Source organism: Phodopus roborovskii, unplaced genomic scaffold (genome assembly GCF_943737965.1).
Source record: "Phodopus roborovskii unplaced genomic scaffold, PHOROB, whole genome shotgun sequence".
NCBI lineage: Eukaryota > Metazoa > Chordata > Mammalia > Rodentia > Cricetidae > Phodopus > Phodopus roborovskii.
Window position 1 is genome coordinate 31,495,350 of NW_026126517.1, and position 21,893 is coordinate 31,517,242.

Genomic DNA, 21,893 nt, shown 5'->3' on the forward strand with positions numbered 1-21,893 from the left:
GATTGTCAGCAGGCATGGTTACCAAGAGGTACCTGCAATTTTCCTTCGCCATCTCCTATTTAGATATGCCTATAGGGGTGCCTAAAACTTTAAAAAAAAGTTTTATTTTCATTTATGTGCTCTTGTCTCTGTGAATATATGCTACACATATGTTGATGCCTAGGGAAGCCAGAAGAACATGTAACTCTCCAGAGCTGGAGTTCTGGGGAATGACAAGCCTTTTTCATATGTTTGTTTGTTTGAGACAGGGTTTCTCTGTGTAGCTTTGGAGGGTGTCCTGGAACTCACTCTGCAGACCAAGCTGGCCTCACGAAGATCTGCCTGTCTCTGCCTCCCAAGTGCACAAGCCTTGTTGATTGGGTACTGAGACCAGAACTGCTGTCTTCTGGAGGAGCAAAAAGTGCTCTTAAACTCTTCACTGCTGAGCCAACTCCTTTCTGCAGAAGCTGTTCTTACTTAGTTTGGTCAGTTTTATGGGTGCCAGTTAGACCCTGCTAAGATAGAGACCAACTCTTGTCTGGCTAACTTGGCTCTCTCATACCCAGTAGTTTTTGTTTTTCCAACTAGGGTTTCTCTGTGTAGCCCTGCCTGTCCTGAAACTCATTTTTTTGACCAGGCTGGCCTGCAACTCAGATCTAATTGCCTCTGCTTCCTGAGTGCTGAGTGAAAGGCGTGCACCACTATGCCCAACTTGCAAATTCTTATTTACCTTCATCAGAATTCCTGTCCTCAACATTCTAACTTTAACTTCCAACTGCTTTTAAAACTCATTCATTTAACTCACACATTGGTTTTGTTGTTGTTGCTGTTTTTTATCATGTTGGAACAAGGTATTTGGGGTCACCTAAACCTGTACTTCCTGGCCTTAGTTACTTATATTTGGCTTGAATAAACCCTCTTAATCGCATTAAGGTAATAGCTGTGTGTGTGTATATGGTTCTTGGCAGGTATACTTACCTCAGTTTTTGAGTCAGGGTCTCTCACTGAACCTGGGACTCATCGTTTCAGCTAGACTGGCTGGCAAGTGGGGGCGGGGATCCACCTAGCTCTAATTTTTCCACTGCTAGGGTTATAGATGTTCAGCCTCGTACCTGGCTCTTTACATGGATGCCAGGGAATGAATTCAGGTCCTCATGATTTTGAAACAAGCTCCTAACCCACTGGGTTGTCTCCCCAGCCCAAGAGAGCTGTGTTTTCTGAATTGACTTTAGGCAAGTTTCACTTACTAAAAAATTTCAAACTGTACATTTACAAGGAGTACTTTAAAAATATTTATTTATTTTATGTATATGAGTGTTTTGTCTGCATTTAGGTGTGCTCACCATTGGTACCTGGTGCCCTGGGAGGCCAAGAGAGGGTGCTGGATCCCCTAAACCTGGAATTACAGATGGTTGTGAGCCACCATCTGGGTTCTGGGAACCGAACCTCAGTCCTTTGAAAGAAAAACAAATGCTCTTAATCTCTTAACAACAGTAAGTTCCTTTTATATTTAAACTATATTTCAGTAAAGCTATTAAAAAATAAAAAAAATCAAGTTAGCATGGTGGAGCATGCTTTTAGTCCTGCACTTGGGAAATAGAGGCAAGGAAAGAGGATCAGGAGTTCAAACCCACACTCTGGTACATAGTGAGTTTGAGGCTCCATGAGACTGTCCCTAAGAAACGAAACGAAACAATATTTGGGGAGTAAGTAAAATATCTGTCTCAGTGGGACTGCAAAGTCCTAAGGGGCCCATTATCCCCCAAATATAGAAGGCTCATTGGCCCCTAATAGGTGGGAAACAAACACATCATCCATAAGGCTACTCAATGAATGAAGCAAGGGAGGGGGGGCTTCCGGATCGCAGCTGGGTCCGCTTCCCGCGTCATGGAAAGATTAAGGCAGTGATTGGCCAGCTAGTGGCAGCTGTGCAGAGAAGGGTCGGGGCTGTCGGGAAGAGACACGAAGATCCGTGCTAGGGGCGGGGCCGCGCGGGGCCTCGGGGCGGGGCCGTGCGGGGCGGGCTTCGGGGGCGCCGGCTACGCGCATGCGTCCTGGTGTTGCCGCTGTCGCCGCGGTGAGGGAAGTGGACGCGATGGCCGGGTCCGCGTGGGTGTCCAAGGTGAGCGCCACAGGGCAGCAAGCTCGCGGGCGAGAGTGGGAGGGCAGACTGTGATCCCTCGTCATGCCTGGCCGAGGCGAGCGCGGGGGCCCGGTGGAGGCGGCGCACGGCCCGCGGGGAGAGTTTCGGGGAGTGTGGCCAGCACGGCGAGCATGCTAGCCCTGAGCCGGGACAGCCGCGCCCTCGGTGGGGACGGCGTCAAGGTCAAGGCGGCCGGCTCTGCCCCGGGTGTCCCTACCAGCCTCCTCCGGGACTGGAGCACAGGCCTCGTACTAGCCCCGGAAGGTCTTGGAGTGGCCGCCCAGGCCCTATTACCTGCAGGTCTCAGGGCAGCCTGAACACGGCCCTGCTCGCCCCTCCCGGGTCCCTTAGCCTTTGACCGGCTAAACTACGGGAGCAAGAGGTTTTCCCAGGTGAGGGAATCCCCAGGCGGGCCTGCCGGCCAGATTTTTCTCCCTCTTGGAACTCTTCCTAGACTGATGCCTGGTGCCCCGGTAGCTTTTTCCCCTTCAGAGGACACAGGGCATCGTGCTCCTTGGGATTACACTCTGAACACTCAGACAGGGAGAGTGCAGCATCGTCCTTCTTCTGCTGTGGTTGGAAACGCTGTGATCCGGTGCTCCACCTCTCTTTGATACCCTAGGTACCAGAGCTGAAAGGCACTTGAGGTTACATGTGCAATCTTTTGGCTTCCCGGTGGAGCTGACCTGTCTGTCCCCAAGACAAACTTACCCAAGGTCACACAGGATGCCATTGTCATCTGGGAGAGGAACCCAAGTATTTTGATTTTTCAGTTCCTTTGTGCCTGTCCAGTGGCCAAGGTCACTTAGCTAATTGTGGATATAGTACTTACCAGGCCTTACTGATGCTATAATGAGTGAGTGGTTCCCTATAAATCTGCTGTAAGCAGTGCAAATTTTTTAAAGATAAAATTTGATATTGTTCCTATCCCCTTTCCCCGAGTTTAAAGATAGGTTCAGAGATAAACTATTATTTACTGATAATTCAATTTAGGGGTCTTAGTTTTAAACCCTGACTGCCACTGACTAGGTTTGTGCCCTAAGCAAATCACTTACTATCAGTGAACCCACCTGTAAGATGTCTACTTGTGTCATAGAGTTATTGGTGCATGAAAGCACCTAGCCCATGCAGGACATGAAAACCTGAAGCTTTCTTAGCTATCAATATATCTTGTCAATTGACAAGCAGATGGTGGTTCTTGGACATCAGTAACTAAGCTTTTTTACACAATAGCTAGAGTCTACTTTGTCACTTTCTTCAGAACCACATTTGCTTGAGATGTTATTAGGTCACATTTTACTTTTAAAATGTAGCAACATGTCTGTCCTTTAATGTCTGGGTTTACACTCTCCATGGGAAGAATAAATAAAGCTATACTAGTGAAGAGTGTGCTGGGAAATTGGTTTTGCCTTTAGCTCTGTAAAAAAACTCATAAGAGATCAGAAATTATTGGCTGTTGGGTCAGAAGATGTTCCCTTGGGACATGATTGTCTGTATGACCTTTGGCAGAATGGCCCAGCTTTTGGGTCAGTCTCTCTCTAGGGATTAGGGCCTCAGTGAAGTGCTACATGGCATTCGGGGTTTCCATCAGGACAGCCACTTTCCTTTTTGAGTGTTTTGTTTTTTTCTCAACCAGTCTAGCTGTTGAGGCTGTAGCTAAGGCTGACCTTGAACTCCTGATCCTCTATCTCCCAAGTAGATTATAGGTGTGAGCTACCACAGCCAGTTTCTATTTAAGGTTTTATTTATTTACTTATTCCCAAGACAGGGTTTTTCTGTAGCTTTGGAGCCTGTCCTGGAACTAGCTCTTGTAGACCAGGATGGCCTTGAACTCACAGAGATCCGCCTTCCTCTGCCTCCCGAGTGCTAGGATCTAAGGGGTGCGCTACCGCTGTCTGGTTTGTTTTCTTTTTTTCCCTTTGACTAGAAAATGAGGGTTTTAAAGACCTTTCAGGCTCCAAAGACTGTGATGAGCCAGTTTATCACCCTACTTCCCACTCAGTATCTCTTGTTTTTAGGTTGGAATATGAAGGTAAAGAGGAAAATCAGAGCCATGGGGTCCAAATGATCCAGGGCCTGAAATCAAGTTCAGGAAGCCAAGGCTAGGCTCTTTCCCTTCAAAACTCATCTCCTTAGGTTTTACAGAGGAATATGACACACGTGTATTATAAAAGGCATTGTGTGTGCCAAGATTTATGTAAAGTTGTATTTGAATGGACTTTGTCAATGTGTTATTTTGTTGGAGATCATAGAGGAGAGATGGAAACACGGGAAATAGGGTTGTTGGAAGAAAGTCCTTAAAGGCATGGAAGTTGGGATGGTGACCCTCAGTCACACTTAGGGTTGAGAGCAGCCTGGAGTGTTTTAGAAGGTATTTATTGAGTATCAACTATGAGGAAGTGTACCAGGCACTGTAGATACAGTAGCAAAGAATAAGAGGGCCTGCATATCTTAGGATATTTGTGTGTTGCTGTGGTGTTGGGGGTTGAGCTTGGTACCAGGGAGGCACTCTATCACTGAGCTGCAAACCTCCCTCCATTTTTAATTCTAAAGTCAGGTCTCAATAAATTACCCAGGCTGTTCTTAAACTCACTCTGTAGCCCAGCACAGGATGGCAGGCCTTGGACTTCAAATCCTTCTGAGTACCTGGGCTTACAAGCCCCAGCCATGAGGCCTGGGAAAAATAAGACAGGGTGTAACAAATGTCTCTTTGCTCATGTATATAACATGAAAAGATTACATTTACTTATTTATTTTAGTAGATTTGAGTGCCTTTGGTCTGTGTAGTCAATTACTTGTTCTTATTGTAATAAGACTTTGTACCATTTCTGAAGACTGAGCTATTACATTTGAGAGCTTTTTCTTTGAGGTCTCACTATGAAGGCTAGCACACACTATGTAGACCAGGCTAACCTCCAAACTCAAGAAGTCCACCTAACTCTGCTTTCTGGAGGGCTAGGATTAAAGCTGTATGCCATGACACTTGGCTAGAGTTTGAAGTACCTTTTAAAACATGTATATATGCTATTGGTTATCCGAAAAATATGTAGTAATAGTATTGTCTTAGAGTGGTAGGCTTGTTGAGTAACTTGTAATTTTTATTTTCCTTTTTTATATCTTTTTATAGTCTCAGAAAAACTAATAACACATAAAACATCACAAGTAAAAGTAATAACTATTGCCTTACTACTAGAAGGACTAAGTAATTAAAATATTCTGTGTGGTATTGATATCAAGTAGTGTTATGTAAACTGTTACTAATATTCTCAAAAGAGTTGGTATGTGACTGACCTTTTTTTTTTTTTGCCTCCTTTTGGCAGAACTGAGGCTGGTACATGCTAGACAGGTGGTCTGCCTCTGAACTACGACCCCAACTCTGCTTATTTTTTGACATAGGGTCTTGCTGAGTTGTTTTTGCTGGTCTTAAGGGGTACTGGTAGTCCAGACAGGCTTTGAGCTTGGAACCTCCTGCCTCAGTTTACTGAGTAGTTGGAATCACAAATCTGTTCTACCAGGCCAGGCAAGATTGTTCCTAATTTGCTGTTTGGATGTTTGGAAGATGACTTGGATGCTCTTCCAGAGGATCCCGGTTCAATTTCACAACCATCTGTAACTAGCTCCAGAAGAACTAACTCCCTTTCTGGGCTCCCTGATCACCAGACACACATATACATAAAATTCCATAATAATAATTTTAAAGAGAACTCAGTAATTGCTGATTGGTCACTTGGATCTTCAACAAATCCCTGATCTTTGTCCCTCTATCTACAGAGTTAGTTTGGAGAGGAATCCTCCTCTGGGAGTCCTTAAGAGTATGGACCCCGCTGGCTTTAAATCTGGTGAAAATTTTCTTAGAGCATGTGGCATCCTATGGTGGTCAAGAGCATTAATAAAACTAAACAAGAACATTAGAGAAAAACCAAGGTTTGAGGCAAAAAAAAAAAAAAAGCATAGAGTATAGTTGCATTCCGTCTTCAAAATCTTTTGACAATTTAACTTATAAACTAGGACTTCAAAAAAGTTCAATGCTGAGGTGTTGGATGTTGGTCCAGTCTGTTAGGTGGTTGTCCAGCAAGCATGAGGACCGAGTTCAGATTTCCTGCACCTACATTTAAAAATGCTGGGCCGTGACATGCCATGTTTTGTTGATATTCATGGAAGAGCTGCCCTTTCCTAAACAGACACGGAGGAGTAGGTTGGAGGGAGTGACATTGGAGGGGTGAACTAGGGGGAGAAGAGAGAGGGGGAGCTGCAGCCAGAATGTAAAATAATAAATGCATTTTATAAAAAGAGGCTGGGTGGTGGCACATGACTGCAATCCCAGCATCAAGGGGGCTGACACAGGAGGATCCTTGGATCTTGCTGGCCCAGTCTTCCTGGATTGGTAAGCTATGTGTTTAGTGATCTCACTCTTCTCAAAAACTAAGAGGAGAGGACACTTGGTGTAGGCCTCTGACTTTCACATGCATGTATACATGGGCATATTCATAATCACATTCATGCACACATGTGCATATACATACTAATATACCACACATGCACACACGAACCCCTCAGAAAAAGAAAAGGTACAGAACTTCAATCATATGGTTTCAAGTCAGCCACATTGAGCTAATAATATTTGAGAAAAATATTCCTGGAAAATCTCCCAAGTTTAAAAAAAAAAAAAAAAAAAAAAAAAAAGAGACTCAAGTTCTTCCAACTTCTCTGAGAAAAACTATCAGAAATGACTTTGTCTCAAGTGTTTATGTTTTAATTCTGTGCATTACATATCTTTGTTGTGTTAATGTAGGTCTCTCGGCTGCTGGGTGCTTTCCACAATACAAAACAGGTGACAAGAGGTTTTGCTGGTGGTGTGAGTATAATTATGTCTTTTTATTTTTCCTTTTAGAAGTTTCTCAAGAAAGATGCTCAAATACATTTGCTACCATTCCATCCTTATTTATTTAATGCTAAAGGGAATTGGCCATACTTCTAATGTATATTAAAATTATTGGCTGACAATTACACAAATCTGTCCTTTTCCTATGTAAGATAAGTCTTGTTACATCTGGCTATGTAAGCCTGTCCCATTAATATCTCCAAGGAACCTTGATAAAAATAGAAGTTACCCTGAGGATGTTACTTTATTTTGTAATCTCATTAGTGTCTTAACATACTTAGGGGTTTTGTTTTTCAGAAACAAGTACCAAGTTGAGAGGAAATTGTTGAGAAGCTTCACAAACCTGTTTTGCATCCCCCCCCCCCCCCCACAGCTTCCCTAAAACAGTAGATTGGTCATCATCTATGAATGTCTCATGCTTCTCTGGGCCCTACAGACCTACATTTTTCATATGCAGTCTGTAGACTCCAATCTGCTGCTTTTGGAACTCCTGGCTTGAGAGTTCTATGCTTAAACAGCTGATGGCACATTTTTGGAGCATTCCAAGACTGTGTGTCAGTGACTTCCTATTTATTGTTTTTTCCTCTTTTATAGAATCTGATTTGGATTTTATAACCCCTTTATTCCTATTCCCCCACATCACATTTTATGCCTTGAGGAATTGGTGAGACTGTAATACATTTCTCTCTCGATTTGGTGTCTGTACTGGAGAAGAAAAGTAGTCCCAGATGACATTACATGTGGGAAAATAGGAAGAAGGAGCCTTTGGACCTGCTTATGCCAAAAATGCAGATAATGAACTCACAGCAGCTGAGTGCAGGCACAAGACCAGTGCAAGCTCAAACCAGATCGAATCCTAGCATGAAAGTGGGGTTGGGCACACAATTCTACCTCTAGCTGTGGAGTGATTGGTGGTTCTTAGCAGCTGGGAGACAAAGAGTCAGACTTTTCTGATTAGGTTATAGGCCCTGGTCAGATGACCATGCTCCACACCAAGCCCACATCCTAGAATGTTTGAACAATACAAATTGGTCTTGGTGGGTAAAAAAAGAAGGAAAAAGGACACAAAGTTGGATGGGTGGGGAAGGCAGGGGTAGATCTGGCCAGATTTGGGAGGGAGGTGAATATGATCAAAACACATTGTATGGAATTCTCAAAGAACTAATAATAAAATTTTAAAAGTATAAGGCTTTCATTTCAAGCCAAGCCAACGTTTCAAAACCATTCTGAAGCTGAACTTGATGGTACAGGTCTCAGCTGCTCAGGAGGCTGAGGCAGGAGGGTTTTAAAAAAAAAAAATTACAGGACCTGCTAGGCTGCAGAGAGAGTTCAAAGCCAGCTTGGGAAACATAAAAGTGGTCTCAAAATACGAAGTGAGAAGGCTGCTCTGGGGCGGGGCCCTGGCCTAGCATGCACATGGCCCTGAGCCCCATCCTCAACACCAAAGTGAACAGAAGGGAAAAACCCAGTACATCTGGAAGTGGGTGATACGATCATGGTTCTCTGCAGTTATTTAATCTTTGGCTGCCGATTTTTTAAAAATATATTAGCCTGGTTGATGGGGTTATTTTAAAAACTTTATAGGAGGAAATATTAATTTAAAAAAAATTGATTCAGCTGTATATAAAACTTGAGAAATAATAATCAACCTGTCCAGGTGTCATTGTAAGGCAGTGGCCCAGGGAAAGTTGAATTAGTGATTTAAAACATGAATTTATGATTTAAAACATATATAACATTTTCATTAATTCTTTGGGGATTGTCATATGTGTACAGTGTATTTTATCATATTTGTCTCACACTCTTCCCCCTTAATTAGTGATTTTTAAAAATATGTAGTTGAGGGTTGGGCAGTGGTGGTGCACACCTTTAATCCGAGCACTTGGGAGGTAGAATCTCTGTGAGCTTGAGACCAGCTTGGTCTACAGAGCAAGTTCCAGGACAGCTTGGGCCACACAGAGAAACCCTGTCTTGAAAAACCAATAAATGAAAAAAAGGAAAAAAAAAAGTAGTTGAAGCAACTAGACCTGTAAGAGGCCAGGTAGAATGCAGTTCTCAATGAAGGTCTGAATAAGTCTTCAGACCCTCTCATCTTACTTCTGACACACTTCACTCATTGAGGTGCTCACTTACTGTTGTCCAGAGCATTTGGAATTGAGGTACTTGATGTCACACCATAGACACACTCACTGTCATTCTGACTGGGGCCTGTGGGTCTGAAAATGGTATTGGTTGCTGATGGCAACCCATGCTCACACATGAAGGAGCCAGTTTTGTAGAGGATCTAAGGAAAGTGGAAGCCCTCTAGAGATGAAGTCTGATATTGTCCATGGTTAAAACAGATCTCGGAAATTCTGGAAATGTTGGAGTTTTATGAGACTGTTCCCTGAGAACTTCATGGGCATCCACAGACCGTAAAGCCAGGGCTCCTGGGAGGACCCTGAGCTTCGGTAAGAACAATGCTGAAATGTTAGCTCTCTTGGGATCCACAGACTTGAATTGTTAGTCATCGAAAAGAAATACATGTCACGAAGTGTACTCGGTAGTTTATTTTTCTTAAAGAGCATCATTTGTGTAACTATTTAAATTTCCTAACTCAGTTGAGAGTAGAGACATGGAGTATCATGCAGTTGGCTTCTCCTCCGCTGTTGTGACCTCAGTGGGAAGAGGTCTGTCTGTTTCCTTAAAGCATTTGGCTCTTTCTGACATACTGGGAAAGTGAGGTTCTCTGTGAGGGATGCTCTCTTAAAAAATTTCAAAAAAACAATCCATACTGTTTTTTCTTCAATGATTTTTCCTATTCAGGTTCAGACAGTAACTTTAATTCCAGGAGATGGAATTGGCCCAGAAATCTCCGCCTCAGTTATGAAGATTTTTGATGCTGCCAAAGTAAGTGTATTTAAAATCCTCTTAAAGATAATCTACAGAGGCTTTGTTAGCCAAGATGAGTTGTTTTAAGAGTCTACATAGTTGGTAGGGTTGTTGTTAAATAATTGCCGCTGAAGTTACAGATGGTTGTGAGCCATTGTGTGAATATGGGAAGTTAAACCCTGGGTCCTCTACAAGAGCAACAAATGATCTAAGCCCTCAAACCATCTCTCAAGCCCCTACTTAGTTTTGAGACAGAGTCTTGCACCAAGCCTAGATTGGTTTAGGACTCAGTGTGCAGCCTAGGCTGGCCTTGAATTTCCTCTTGCCTTAGCCTCCTGACTACTGGATAATTGTTACTTTGATAATGCATGTTTCAGTGCTGTCTGTTCCTGCTGTTGTGGATAGCTGAAGCTACCACACTGGCATCTGTTATTTATTAGGTAATCAAATAGCACTGTAGTACTTGTGACATTTTAAACTCTGCTTGGGACTAAGGTGTTTAAATCTTGCCCACTCACTTAACCTTATTGCATCTTTCTGTGAAAATGCATCAGAATGTATATAGGTGATTTCGAAAAGCTTTTTCATGTATTATGTTTTGGTGTGTTGGAGATTAAACTTGGCTTTGCACATGCTAAACATGCATCCTTATCGCCCTTAGCTCCTTGAAAGAATTAATTTGTTTCTGTTGCGGTATTGTCATCAAGAATGGGATATTATTATTCCTACAGCATAGCTTTCAATTCAGCCACTGGATCCATCTCAAAACATTGGGTGGGTGGGTGGGGATTTAGGATTGTAACCTGGGTTTTTATTGTTGTTATAATTGTCGAATGTAAGAAATAGAAATGAGTTGAAGAATGGAATTTATTGAAATTATATGAACTCTTTTTTTTTTCCTGTGAGAGTTTCTAATTGAAATTCCTGCAGATGAGCTCATGCTTGTAAACTCCTTAAGAACAAGGTCCATCCTTTTCTGTACTTCTCTGTCTAGTTCTTTGTAGACTGTGTGATGGCTGTCAAATGTCAGTTCTCATATGACAGGTGGAGGAAGAAAGATGGGAGCACTATTTTATGCTTTAATCCAGGACTTCCATAGGTATTTCTTGTTCTTTAGACAGCGTTATTAAGATATACTTCATATAATACCGAAACCACTCATTACAGTGGTACAGTACAGGGCAGGGGAGATGGCTCTGGATAAAGTGCTGTGCAAGTGTGAGGTCCTGAGTTCAGATCCCCAGTACCCACGTAAAGCTGGATGCAGTAGCATGGGTCTGTAATCCCAGTGCTCCTATTGTAAGACAGATAGAGACAGAGTCCCTGGGAGTTTGCAGGTGGAAGGGGAGAACCCGTTGACCTCTCTGACCTCCACATTCATCATGACACTAAAAAACTTTTCACAAATAACTGTATAATCCAGTCCAATGATTTTTAGTATATTCAGAGTTGTGTAGCCACCCACACTAATTTAGAACAATTTTACACCAAAAAAGGTATCCCATAATGCATAGCAGTCAACTGTAAGGGTGCCCCACTCTCAGCCCAGGCCATTTGCTTTCTCTTTATAGATTTGATAACCTATTCATATTAGTAGACTCTTACGTGGTCTTTTATGGTAGAGTTTTTGCTCTTAGTATTGTGTTTTCAAGGCTCATCCATATATCAGTGCTGTGAAATCATGTCCATGAACCTTATATCCTTCTTATGCTAATCTAATTATAGCCACCTTAGGAGTCCTTGTGAAGAAAATAAATGAGCAGGTGGCAGCTGGATGTGATGACTGGGCAAGGGTAATGCAGAGGAGGATGCCTTTGGGCACACTAGTGAATATCACAGCATGTCAGGGGCTTTCAGGACCTGTGGTCCATGGTTTTACTAGTTGCATCCAGCCTTGGTGAACTATCATTGTAATCTGACTGCCAGACTCGTTTAAGTCTGTCCAGTTCACTGTGCTGTTGTGTGGCTTCTAGGCCCCTATTCAATGGGAGGAGCGGAATGTTACGGCCATTCAAGGACCAGGAGGAAAGTGGATGATCCCTCCAGAAGCCAAAGAGTCCATGGATAAGAACAAGATGGGCTTGAAAGGTACAGTAGAGAGGAGGTTTTGGTTGCTCCCAGGCATTCTATTTTGAGAGTGTGTGTGTGTCAGCCAAATCCAGGCTGACAGTCTTTGATAAAGTTTCACTTGTCATAAGGTACTTTATTTATTGAATGTTTTATGTTTGTGAGTCTGGGCCTCACAGTATGGCCCAACGGGCCTAGAACTTGCCTTGTACCCAAGGTTAGGTTTAAACTTGAGATTCTTCATGCCTCAGCCTGCTGGAATTACAGGCACCAAGGCTCTAGATGCTTTCTTTATTTGCTCTACCTGGAATATATTCTTGACCTGAGATGGTTATTTCTTATTTGGGACATTGTTTTAAAATTTTAGTAAAAACATTAAAGTATTGCTGACCAATACCAACTTTACTGTGTCCGTAATTTTCAACTCCATCTACCTCTACTCATATTTTTAATGTTTTTGTTATTTTTTAACTTTATGTGAAGGTGTCAGATTCTCAGGAACTGGAATTACAAACAGTTGTGAACAGTTGTGGGTGCTGGGAATTGAACCCTGGTTCCCTGAAAGAGTAGCAAGTGCTCTTAACCACTGAGCCATTCCTCCAGCTCCTGTTTTTATTACCTTTATACATGCTTAAGGCCATGATTCAGACAGATTGAAATTTGTGCAGGCTTTAAATCCATCTTTTGTAAGCCACTGGCTGGTAAGCTTAGGCCAAGGTCTTTCTCTGGGATTGTTTAGTTTTTTCTTTCATTTGTAAGTATCCTTCCTGGGCAGTGAGGCTTGGCAGATGCTAACTGTCTGATTTAGTGATTGGTCCTCAGAAATTCTCAGACAGGAAATGTAAGTCATGTCTCAGAACCCTCCCTAGAAGGTGTGTTCCTCCTATTGGGTCTGAGGGAGAGGGTGAAGTTGAAGGCAGAACACATTTTATAGGAGCCAGCTGGGTTAATGGGTTCCCTGTGAGACCAAGTGTAGTGTCCTGTTGCCATCTGACTGTCCTTTCTTACAGGCCCACTAAAGACCCCCATAGCAGCTGGCCATCCATCTATGAATCTATTGCTCCGTAAGACATTTGACCTTTATGCCAATGTCCGGCCATGTGTCTCAATTGAAGGTTATAAAACTCCTTACACGGATGTAAATATTGTGACCATCCGAGAGAACACAGAAGGGGAATACAGTGGAATTGAGCATGTGGTATGTTCATCTCAGAGGCTTTTTTGATTTAGTTTGTTTATTTGAGGGGAAGGTTTTCTGTTGATGTTTTGGGAGGTGGTTTTTGTGTGTTGTGTGTGCATGCACGCGCGCATCTTGACACAGAATGTCTACATAGTTCAGGCTGTCCTAGAACTCACTTTGTAGATCAGGCTGGCCTTGAACTCACAGAGATCCACCTGCTGCTGCCTCCCTGGTGCTGGGATTAAAGGTGTGCCGCGCCCCCCACAGAGAGGTATTTATTCCCTGTGGGATTTCCTTTTTTGCATTTGAGGCAGTTGTTCAAATTCCCAGTTGAAAATATTTCTGAAAGACAAGTAAGTGTCACCTCTATGAGAAGCAGGCTTTGGTGGGTGTCTTGGTGCTGTGGGTCTCTGGCTGACTACTCAAATAAGAGGAAGAACCTGGCCTGGCATAGTTTGGGGTATAGACTTGGGAATCTGTCCCATTCTGCAGGTGTGTCTATGGCTGATAGCCATCTCTATATATCATGTTGTCACTGTCCAGCAAGGCTTGTGATGCCTGTCTGGGGGAGGAGGGCTGGAGTTAACACTGAATATGCAGCCTGCCACAGTAGGGGGGGTCTATACTCTGAAGCTGGCTGGCACCACAGTGTTGCCACATCCCTTCCAGTGAAGCAGGGCTTTCTCTCTTTCAGATCGTTGATGGAGTTGTCCAGAGCATCAAGCTCATTACGGAAGAGGCGAGCAAGCGCATTGCTGAGTTTGCCTTCGAGTACGCTAGGAACAACCACCGAAGCAACGTCACAGCTGTGCACAAAGCCAACATCATGTGAGTTGCTGAGAGGCTGGGCTGACTTGCTTTGCTGTGGGGATGGAGCTTCCAGGACTTCCTATCCAGCTTGTTCTCGAAGTCTCAGAGTTTAGAAAAGAACATTGCACCAATCAGAGTGGCATTTTCTCCTTTGGTGCCTAGCCAGGGAAATGAGAGGACACATGAAGAAGGCCCAGGAATTTAGGTCCTGGGAGTTAAGAGGAGAGAGGTATCAGAAGGAAGCTGGAGAAGATGTTAGGTTAGCAAAGGCCATGCAGTTCATGTTTCCCACGTGGGAGAGCAGGGGTGTTTCTGAAGGGCCAGGCTTAAAATAGAGCAGATCCTGTCAGAAGGTTTCTCTGGCTAGTGAGCTCTCAAACCCCGTCTATGTCTATTAATGACTCCTCGGACTGGACAAAAACATTGCTTCCCTAACCTATGAGAGGACTGAACCTGCACAATAGGAAACCATTTAACTAAGAGTTACCCTCCTAAAGCAGTTTTCATATAAGCCAGGGCATGGGTCCGTGGGTACCTATACTCCTAGCAGTTAAAGGCCCTCCTGAGCTGCATGAGACCCTGTCTTTAGGAAAAAGTCCAACCAAACAAAAACAATTTAATTATCTCTTAGTTTTTAGTGGATAATACTACAAAAATCTAGTCTTCTCTATAGTGAGTGTACTGTCTTGTTTTTACACTTTTGTGTACCAGTAAGGATCTGAAAACTTTCCAACTTCCAGTTTATTAACTGCCCAAGAAATAGTTATACTGTAATTGAAATAATATAATTTGAATTCTGGAACTTAAGTTATTTATTTATTTGTTTGTTTTGTTTCGTTTTTTGAGATGGGGTCTTACTCTATATCCCTGTCTGGCTTGGAACTCACAGATCTATGCCACCTCTGCCCTTTAGTGCTGCTATTAAAGGCATGTGCCACCACACTGGACTTTTTTTTTTCCCGTGTGTGACTGTGCTTGGGGGGGATTTGGGGGTTGGACAGCCACAGGTGTCATCCTTAGGAGCAGTGTCTACCTTCTGTGGGACAGGGTCTCTCTTTGGCCTGGAGCTCACTGCTTGGCTAGACTGGCTTCCCAGTGGGTCCTGGAGCTCCTCTTGTCTGTATCCCCAGCACTGGTGTTACAGCTTTTCTGTGGGTGCTAGGGGTTTGAACCCTGGTCTTTAAGCACTTCACTGTGACTGCCAACTTCCAGCTCCTTGGGACTTTCTCAAACTTTGATTTGATTCTTTGCTTGTTGCAAGTCTTCATTTTAAACAATTTATCTGTGTATTTCATTAAATACAGGCGGATGTCAGATGGACTTTTTCTGCAAAAATGCAGGGAAGTTGCAGAGAACTGTAAAGATATTAAGTTTAATGAGATGTACCTTGATACCGTATGTTTAAATGTAAGTATGCACTGGTGCTTACTGGTTGCTTTTCATGGTGTGTAGTATGTGTATTCGTGGTGTGCAGATTATGATTGCTAAATGCACAACTTATTCCTTGTAGATGGTACAAGACCCATCCCAATTTGATGTTCTCGTCATGCCAAATTTATATGGAGACATCCTTAGGTAAGTCTGACTATGCCCTTTTTATTTTTATGATTATGTTTTATGCTTATGTTTATGCATAAACATTCTAAAGTGAACATGGCTTTATGTTTTCAGTAATGTATTATAAGCTATTGTATCTGCTACAAAAGAACTAAATTCATTGTCATTTCAGTGTATTTTGTTACATGCACAGCCTGCTAGAATTGTGGTCATTATCGCAATGTCCCCTCTCTTCCTGCCCCTTTGTGCTGAGGTTTGTGCTGAGCTATCATGGAGCTTCACCCCCAGCCAGTCACCTGACATAACCTCAGACTGACAGAAAGAAGTCTTACAATAATGGTACAAGGAAGCCCCCTGTACTGAGTACCTAAGTCCTCAAATGTTGGCATCTTGCAAGCTCTTGCTGAGCATTTGTTCCCTCTTTGGGTTCCTCCCTCCTCCCCTATGGGATGTTGGGACATGTTGACTCTCAAAGCCTATTCTTCTACATTTCGTCCATGGTATTCTGTTGAGAAGCTTTTCCTTCTCAGAGTCTTCGTGTAGGCTTTTAACTCAAGAGCTTTGTACATAATCAGGAAATTATGCTGTGTTTTAAATTTTAATTTGTTGTAAATTTTGAGGCGGGGTCTACATCATCTTTTATTCGTTGGTGAGTTCTTCACTGTCTCAGGTTGTCTTGACCGGGCTCAGTGTCTCCTGTCCATGGCTTCTGCGTCCTGGGCTGGGCCTTTGAGCCTTGCCTTACTCTGGTACAGTGAGCTGATGCAGGCTTCTGTGCATTTCTGACCCTGAGGCCTGGAGTGAGTCCCTTCTCCGAGGAACTCTGCTTTCCTCTAATGGAACATCACAGTAAACACTAGAATCTGAGTGCTAGGTGAAGTGCTTTCCTTATCACAGTGTCCTTTCCTGTCCTCAGTGATCTGTGTGCAGGTCTGATCGGAGGTCTTGGTGTGACTCCAAGTGGAAATATTGGAGCCAACGGTGTTGCCATCTTTGAGTCGGTAAGGACCCTGATAACCTACACAGAATTGATGTCTGATTGTTAGCCCAGGTTGGCATCAGACTCATGATCCTCCTGCCTCTACCCCTGGAGTTGAGATTTTAAGTGTGTGCCATCACACCTAGCTTTCAGGTTTTCAAGATTCCCTCAGGCCACCACTTCTGTCAGTCTGGCTTGTCTCTCTAGGATCCTGATTCCTATAGTTCATGATCAACTAGAACCTTCACCCACTTGATCCTGCCCCTTGTTCACATTGTGTACTCCCTAGTTCTCTCCTTTTCCCCCTTGTTGTGTATCTCTTTCTCTCCTTTGCCAGTTTATATCCTGCTCTGGGAAGCCCTTGGCTTCACAGAGCACTTGGCCGGTAGCTGCCAGAGCAGCGCTCAGCCCTGTCGTTGGGTTCCCTGTAGTCTATACACAGGCTCTTAACTGCAGTTTTGCACATTGTCTGGGAAATTTGACTTTGTTTTTATTTTTGTTTTAATTTTTGTGATGGGGTCTCAAAATATGCCTGGCATAGAATTTACTATGTAGACCAGGCAGCTTCAAATTCAGAGATCCACCTGCCTCAATTTCCCTGAGTGCTGCTGACATTAAAGTCATGTGTCACCATGTCCAGCTTTTATCTATCTGTCCATCTATAAATTATTTATCTGTTCGTTGTTGTTGTATCTGTGTGAGGGTTGTGAGGGTGTCTGATCCCATGGGACTGGAGTTACAGACAGTTGTGACCTGCCATGTGGGTGCTGGGAATTGAACCATGGACCTCTGGAAGAGCAGCCAGTGTTCTTAACCACTGACGAATCTTTCCAATCCCACAGCTTTTATTTTTTATATAACACTGATTTGTTTATTTTTCACCAGACATTTCTTCTTATTTATATGTTTTGAGGAGTTTTGTTATTCATCTCACACTGGCCTCAAACTGGAGATCCTCCTGCCTTGTGTCTGGTCATATGCTTTTTATGTGCCCTCCTTCATTCTAAAATGTTTTACCAAAATTTGCTGGAAATAATTGACCCATAGTTTTTGTGTGTATGTGACAGACAGACAGACAGACAGACAGACAGACAGACAGACACACACACACACACACACACACACACACAGTGGGCATGTTGGTTCTTATTTCTAGCATTGAGACAGGATCTCTTGTTTCTCTGCTGCAAATTCCAGGCTTGCTAGCTCCCTGGGATTCCACCCCCAGTCTCACCATTGGAGCATTGGGATTACGGATGCTCCTGCTACATGTTGAGCTCTTTTTGTGGGTTTAAGAATTGTAAATTTATGCAGCATGAGCTTTTCCTCACCCAGCCATCTCCCTGGGGGTGGGAGGGTTTGTTTTTGCACTCAAGAATTAGCCATTCATTTCTTCACAGCCTTATTTCTAAGATCTGTGTCAGTGAACTGCACACAGCAACTTTGTGTACACACACACACACTTTCCCTCCAAAGAAAGAGGATGAAAACTTCAGCTTCTCCTGCAGTGTCTTTTCATTTTTGTTGGTGTTGGGGATTGAGCCAAAAACTTGGCGCATGCTAAGACTAGGATGGGCTTCCTGTTCCTATCTCCCTCCTGCTGATACTGTCTTCTTATACCATCATAGGTTCATGGAACAGCCCCAGACATTGCTGGCAAGGACATGGCCAATCCCACCGCCCTCCTGCTCAGTGCTGTGATGATGCTGCGTCACATGGGACTTTTTGACCATGCAGCCAAAATCGAGTCTGCATGTTTTGCTACAATTAAGGATGGAAAGGTATCTATAACCTAGACCACTGTACACTGGGTGAATTGTGAATTGTGTTTCCTCTGTGGGAAGGAAACAGCCCTGAATGATTTGATGTTAAACAGGGGTTCTGAATGTGGACTCCCTGACTGAACTTAAGGAAGGCATATGCACATAGATATATTTTTCTTGGGGAAGATCCAAGTATATCCTGTGAAAGGGTTAAGAAGCACTGATGGCAGTAGTATGCAGCAGAAAGAGCATGGAAGCCAGAGAAAGGCACAGGCCACCCTCGCGACTGGTATTAGTATGCTTAACCTAGTGCCTCAAAGCTGGCCCCATTACTTCTTATGGCCAAGACAGAAGGATTGCAAACAGCCTGACATCACTTTAGCAGGCACATGATCTTGCTATTTATACCTAACTTGTGTTTGGGAAGTAATAGTCTAGAGCTGAGCAGAAAGATGCCTGGCTTACACAGGCTTTCTTAGTTCTGCAGCATGAGCTTCAGGAGGGAATTCAACACCCTGACACCTGTTTGAAGTGAAGAGGAAATGAGCTGGTAGAAAACAGATTGGCCATACTAGAAACTTCTCCTAAAAAGGAAAGTTAAGGAGGTAGCTGTGTAAATGTTTTTTTTTTTTTTTTCATTCTATTTGCCTCCAAATACCAAAATAGATCAGACCATGTCTTATAAATTATTTTTTGAGCTTTAAAATTTCCCCTCAGCCTTTATGCTCAGATTTTCTTTCATTTAACTATCCATAACCAACCAGTATTTTCTCAGCCAATAGTTTGAACAAAGGGTAAATTCTGAAAAACTTCCCTTCTCCTTAGAAAGGCCTTATCCTTGAGAGGTGTCTGTTAGGTGTCAGGCAGTCTGTATATCCAGATATGAGCTCAGGCTGGACTGTAGAAGGACTTTTGGTGGTCAGATAAAAACCAGTACTCCTCGGGAACTTGTAAAACTTCAGGCAGGCAGGAAGGGCATACAGCTTTTAATTGGCATGCTCATATGTAACATGGTTACGTATCAAAGTCCATGCTGTACAGTACAAAGCCCTCACACTAGCATCCTGGCCCTTCTCTCCTTCCCTCCTCCTGCCTCCACCACCCATTGTGCTGCTCCCTGTTCCCTGTCTCTTGCTATCTCCGCTATTCTCTCCTGCTCTCTTACCTCTTTAAAGATAGCCCTGGTCATGCCCAGTATGTTTCCTTTTCTCTGTTCTGGATCTTCCAGGTGCCTCTGAATTCATCCATCCTTCCTTCCTCCTTCCCTCCCTTCCTTCCTCCCTTCCTTCTTTTCTTCCTTTGTTTGTTTGTTTTTTGCAAGGCAGGGTTTCTCTGTAGCCTTAGAGCCTGTCCTGGAACTAGCTCTGTAGACCAGACTGACCCCTAACTCATAGAGATCCTCCTGCCTCTGTCTCCTGAGTGCTGGGATTAAAGGTGTATGCCATCACCGCCCAACACTTTCTATTATTCACAGTAGAACATTGCTCTTAATGGAGCAGCCATTTCCGTGGTTTCTTTACTGCACCTCCTCACATACAGTGTTGTTTTGTTTTGAGTTGGGTGTCTTGCTACCAACTCCTGGGTGACCTGGAACTCGATGTATAGACCAGGCTGGCTTTGAACTTGGAAGAATCTTCTTGCCTCAACCTCTTAGTGCTGCAATTGTAGCAGTGCACCATCATGCCTGACTTGGGAATGTTTGGGGTTACACACCTCATGGGGTTTCCCCGGAACTCCTATGGTAGGTAGATGGTATGTAATGGGATCTCCCTTTAAGATCAGTAGGCAGGTACCTTGCTCAGTTCCTATTTCACTGAGTGCTTTAAGTAAAAATATTCTTGCCTTAATTTAGTGTGGTGGTAGATGTTTATTTTTCCTTTTTCCTTTTCTCAGAGCTTAACAAAAGATCTGGGAGGCAATGCAAAGTGCTCTGACTTTACAGAAGAAATCTGCCGCCGAGTAAAGGACATGGATTAGAACTTCTGCAGGTGTATTTGCTGCTGTCAGTCACTCCAGGATACCCTGCAATCCTCCTTGAGAGTGCCCGCCATTGGTTTGCTTGCTTCTTGACAGTACATTTTAAAATCTGGCCTTTTCTTAACAAAACCCTTGCAACATATGTACATGATGGCCCTAGGTCATCATTCAGAGGGTTTTCCCAAGTGCTTGTTGTATTTATTGACTATCTGGTAAACCACCTTTTGTAAACTGTAAGTGAAGTGTTTCATTTACCATTGTTACCCATTTTACACTTCAGGCAAAATAGTTTTTCCTCAACTGTAAATATTATACAGAATTAATAAGAGAAAATATTTAACTTTTTAACACAAGCCCTGTTTTTTCCTTTGGTTTATGAAAAACATACTGAGGCTAAAACAGGGTTTTAACAATCGCACAAGATAACATTACTCTAAGGCTAAATGGGCACAAAAGAAATTTCTTGGGAAAGTTCACAGCAAAAAGTGGTATATTTCTTAGCAATATGGAAAATAAAGATATTTGTCCTGTACGTGAATTACTATTAATAAAAATGTAAGCTCTAAGAAATATATAATGAATGATGTAATTTTGTTAATAACGTATAGGTATATTTGAGTCAAAGCCCCAGATGCCCTGTGTATGCAATTATTTTGTTACCTGGAAACTTACTATTTTGGGGGGGAGAACTCTTAATTGAGGGCAGTCATTCCTTCCTCTTCATTAGACATGCTGTGAGTGAGCATCATGAGCTGTCTGAACTCCTGGACTGACCTCTCAGCTGGGCAGCCACTGTAGATCCACCCCCCAGCGAGACCCTAGAAAGGGCCACACTCCAGTCGCTGCTGCAGCTGATACTGGAAAAGGCCTGGCCACCTGGCTTGGCTGTAGTCAAGAATCCGGGGATGCTGGCTATTGATTTATATGCCCCTTCACTTCCCCCTAGAGCACCCACAAAAGACCCCACTCTAGAAGGCGAAACTGACTTAGCCCAAACTGAGGCCAATGTTACCTGCTCTGACCGTCAGTTTCCTGTCCCCATGACTCCCCATAGCCTCTGCCCTGCAGCATGAAGCTACCTACCCTCTGGCCCACAGCAAAGTCAAGCTGTCTTCCCTCAGCCCTTGTGCTAGTTTGCAAACCCATGGCTTTGCATAATGTACCTGGGTCACAAGGGGATTTCCTAACAACAGATATCCCCATCTGGGTCATTTTTAAAGCTTTTATTCAGATTTATCATCTGTATTTTACTTTCAACTACTGCTTCCTCTGTCTTACTGGATTGTAGTTGCCAGTGGCTTTGGGTTCATAGTAATAAAGAATTTAAAAACTCACTGAGATGTTTGCGTTCTCTGCCTCTTTCCTGGTCAAGTGCCTTAGGGTATTTTGGCTTAGCTTTAACTAGACTTGGCTGCTTTAACTAGAATGTTCTGCTTGACCCCATCATGCACCTTTGTTTATTGTAGGCCCCTAATGATGTACAAATGGTTACACTTCTGTGGGTTAGCTGTTCATGTTCTGTCCCACCCACCCAATCAAAAAAAAAAAAAATCAGGTACTTGTTGCAGGTCTATTAAAAGGTTTAATATTCAAAATTACATATTAAATACAGTCATATAGGCAGCAACAGTTTATTAAGCATCAAGCCTATTGCATGTAAGGTGGAGGAGTATCTGGTAACTAGT

General features: G+C 43.2%; 1 protein-coding gene across 1 annotated transcript; it reads left to right on the plus strand.

Annotated features, from left to right (window-relative positions):
* Positions 1-1,973: 1,973 nt before the first annotated feature.
* On the plus strand, positions 1,974-21,540 carry Idh3a (isocitrate dehydrogenase (NAD(+)) 3 catalytic subunit alpha). Its single transcript, XM_051197491.1, has 11 exons — positions 1,974-2,101; positions 6,915-6,977; positions 9,810-9,893; positions 11,849-11,963; positions 12,953-13,140; positions 13,817-13,950; positions 15,237-15,339; positions 15,443-15,507; positions 16,406-16,490; positions 18,097-18,249; positions 20,125-21,540. The coding sequence occupies exons 1-11, from the start codon at positions 2,027-2,029 to the stop codon at positions 20,206-20,208; spliced, it is 1,149 nt and encodes a 382-aa protein (XP_051053448.1). The 5' UTR covers positions 1,974-2,026; the 3' UTR covers positions 20,209-21,540.
* The last annotated feature ends 353 nt before the right edge of the window (positions 21,541-21,893 follow it).

What these genes read in the sequence shown, in the direction of transcription:
- Idh3a (XM_051197491.1), top strand. Translation starts at nt 2,027, where the DNA reads ATGCGTCCTGGTGTTGCCGCTGTCGCCGCGGTGAGGGAAGTGGACGCG. An exon ending in GTGCACAAAGCCAACATCAT is followed by an intron (nt 13,951 to 15,236) that starts GTGAGTTGCTGA and finishes CATTAAATACAG; the next exon opens with GCGGATGTCAGATGGACTTT. An exon ending in GTGTTGCCATCTTTGAGTCG is followed by an intron (nt 16,491 to 18,096) that starts GTAAGGACCCTG and finishes ATACCATCATAG; the next exon opens with GTTCATGGAACAGCCCCAGA.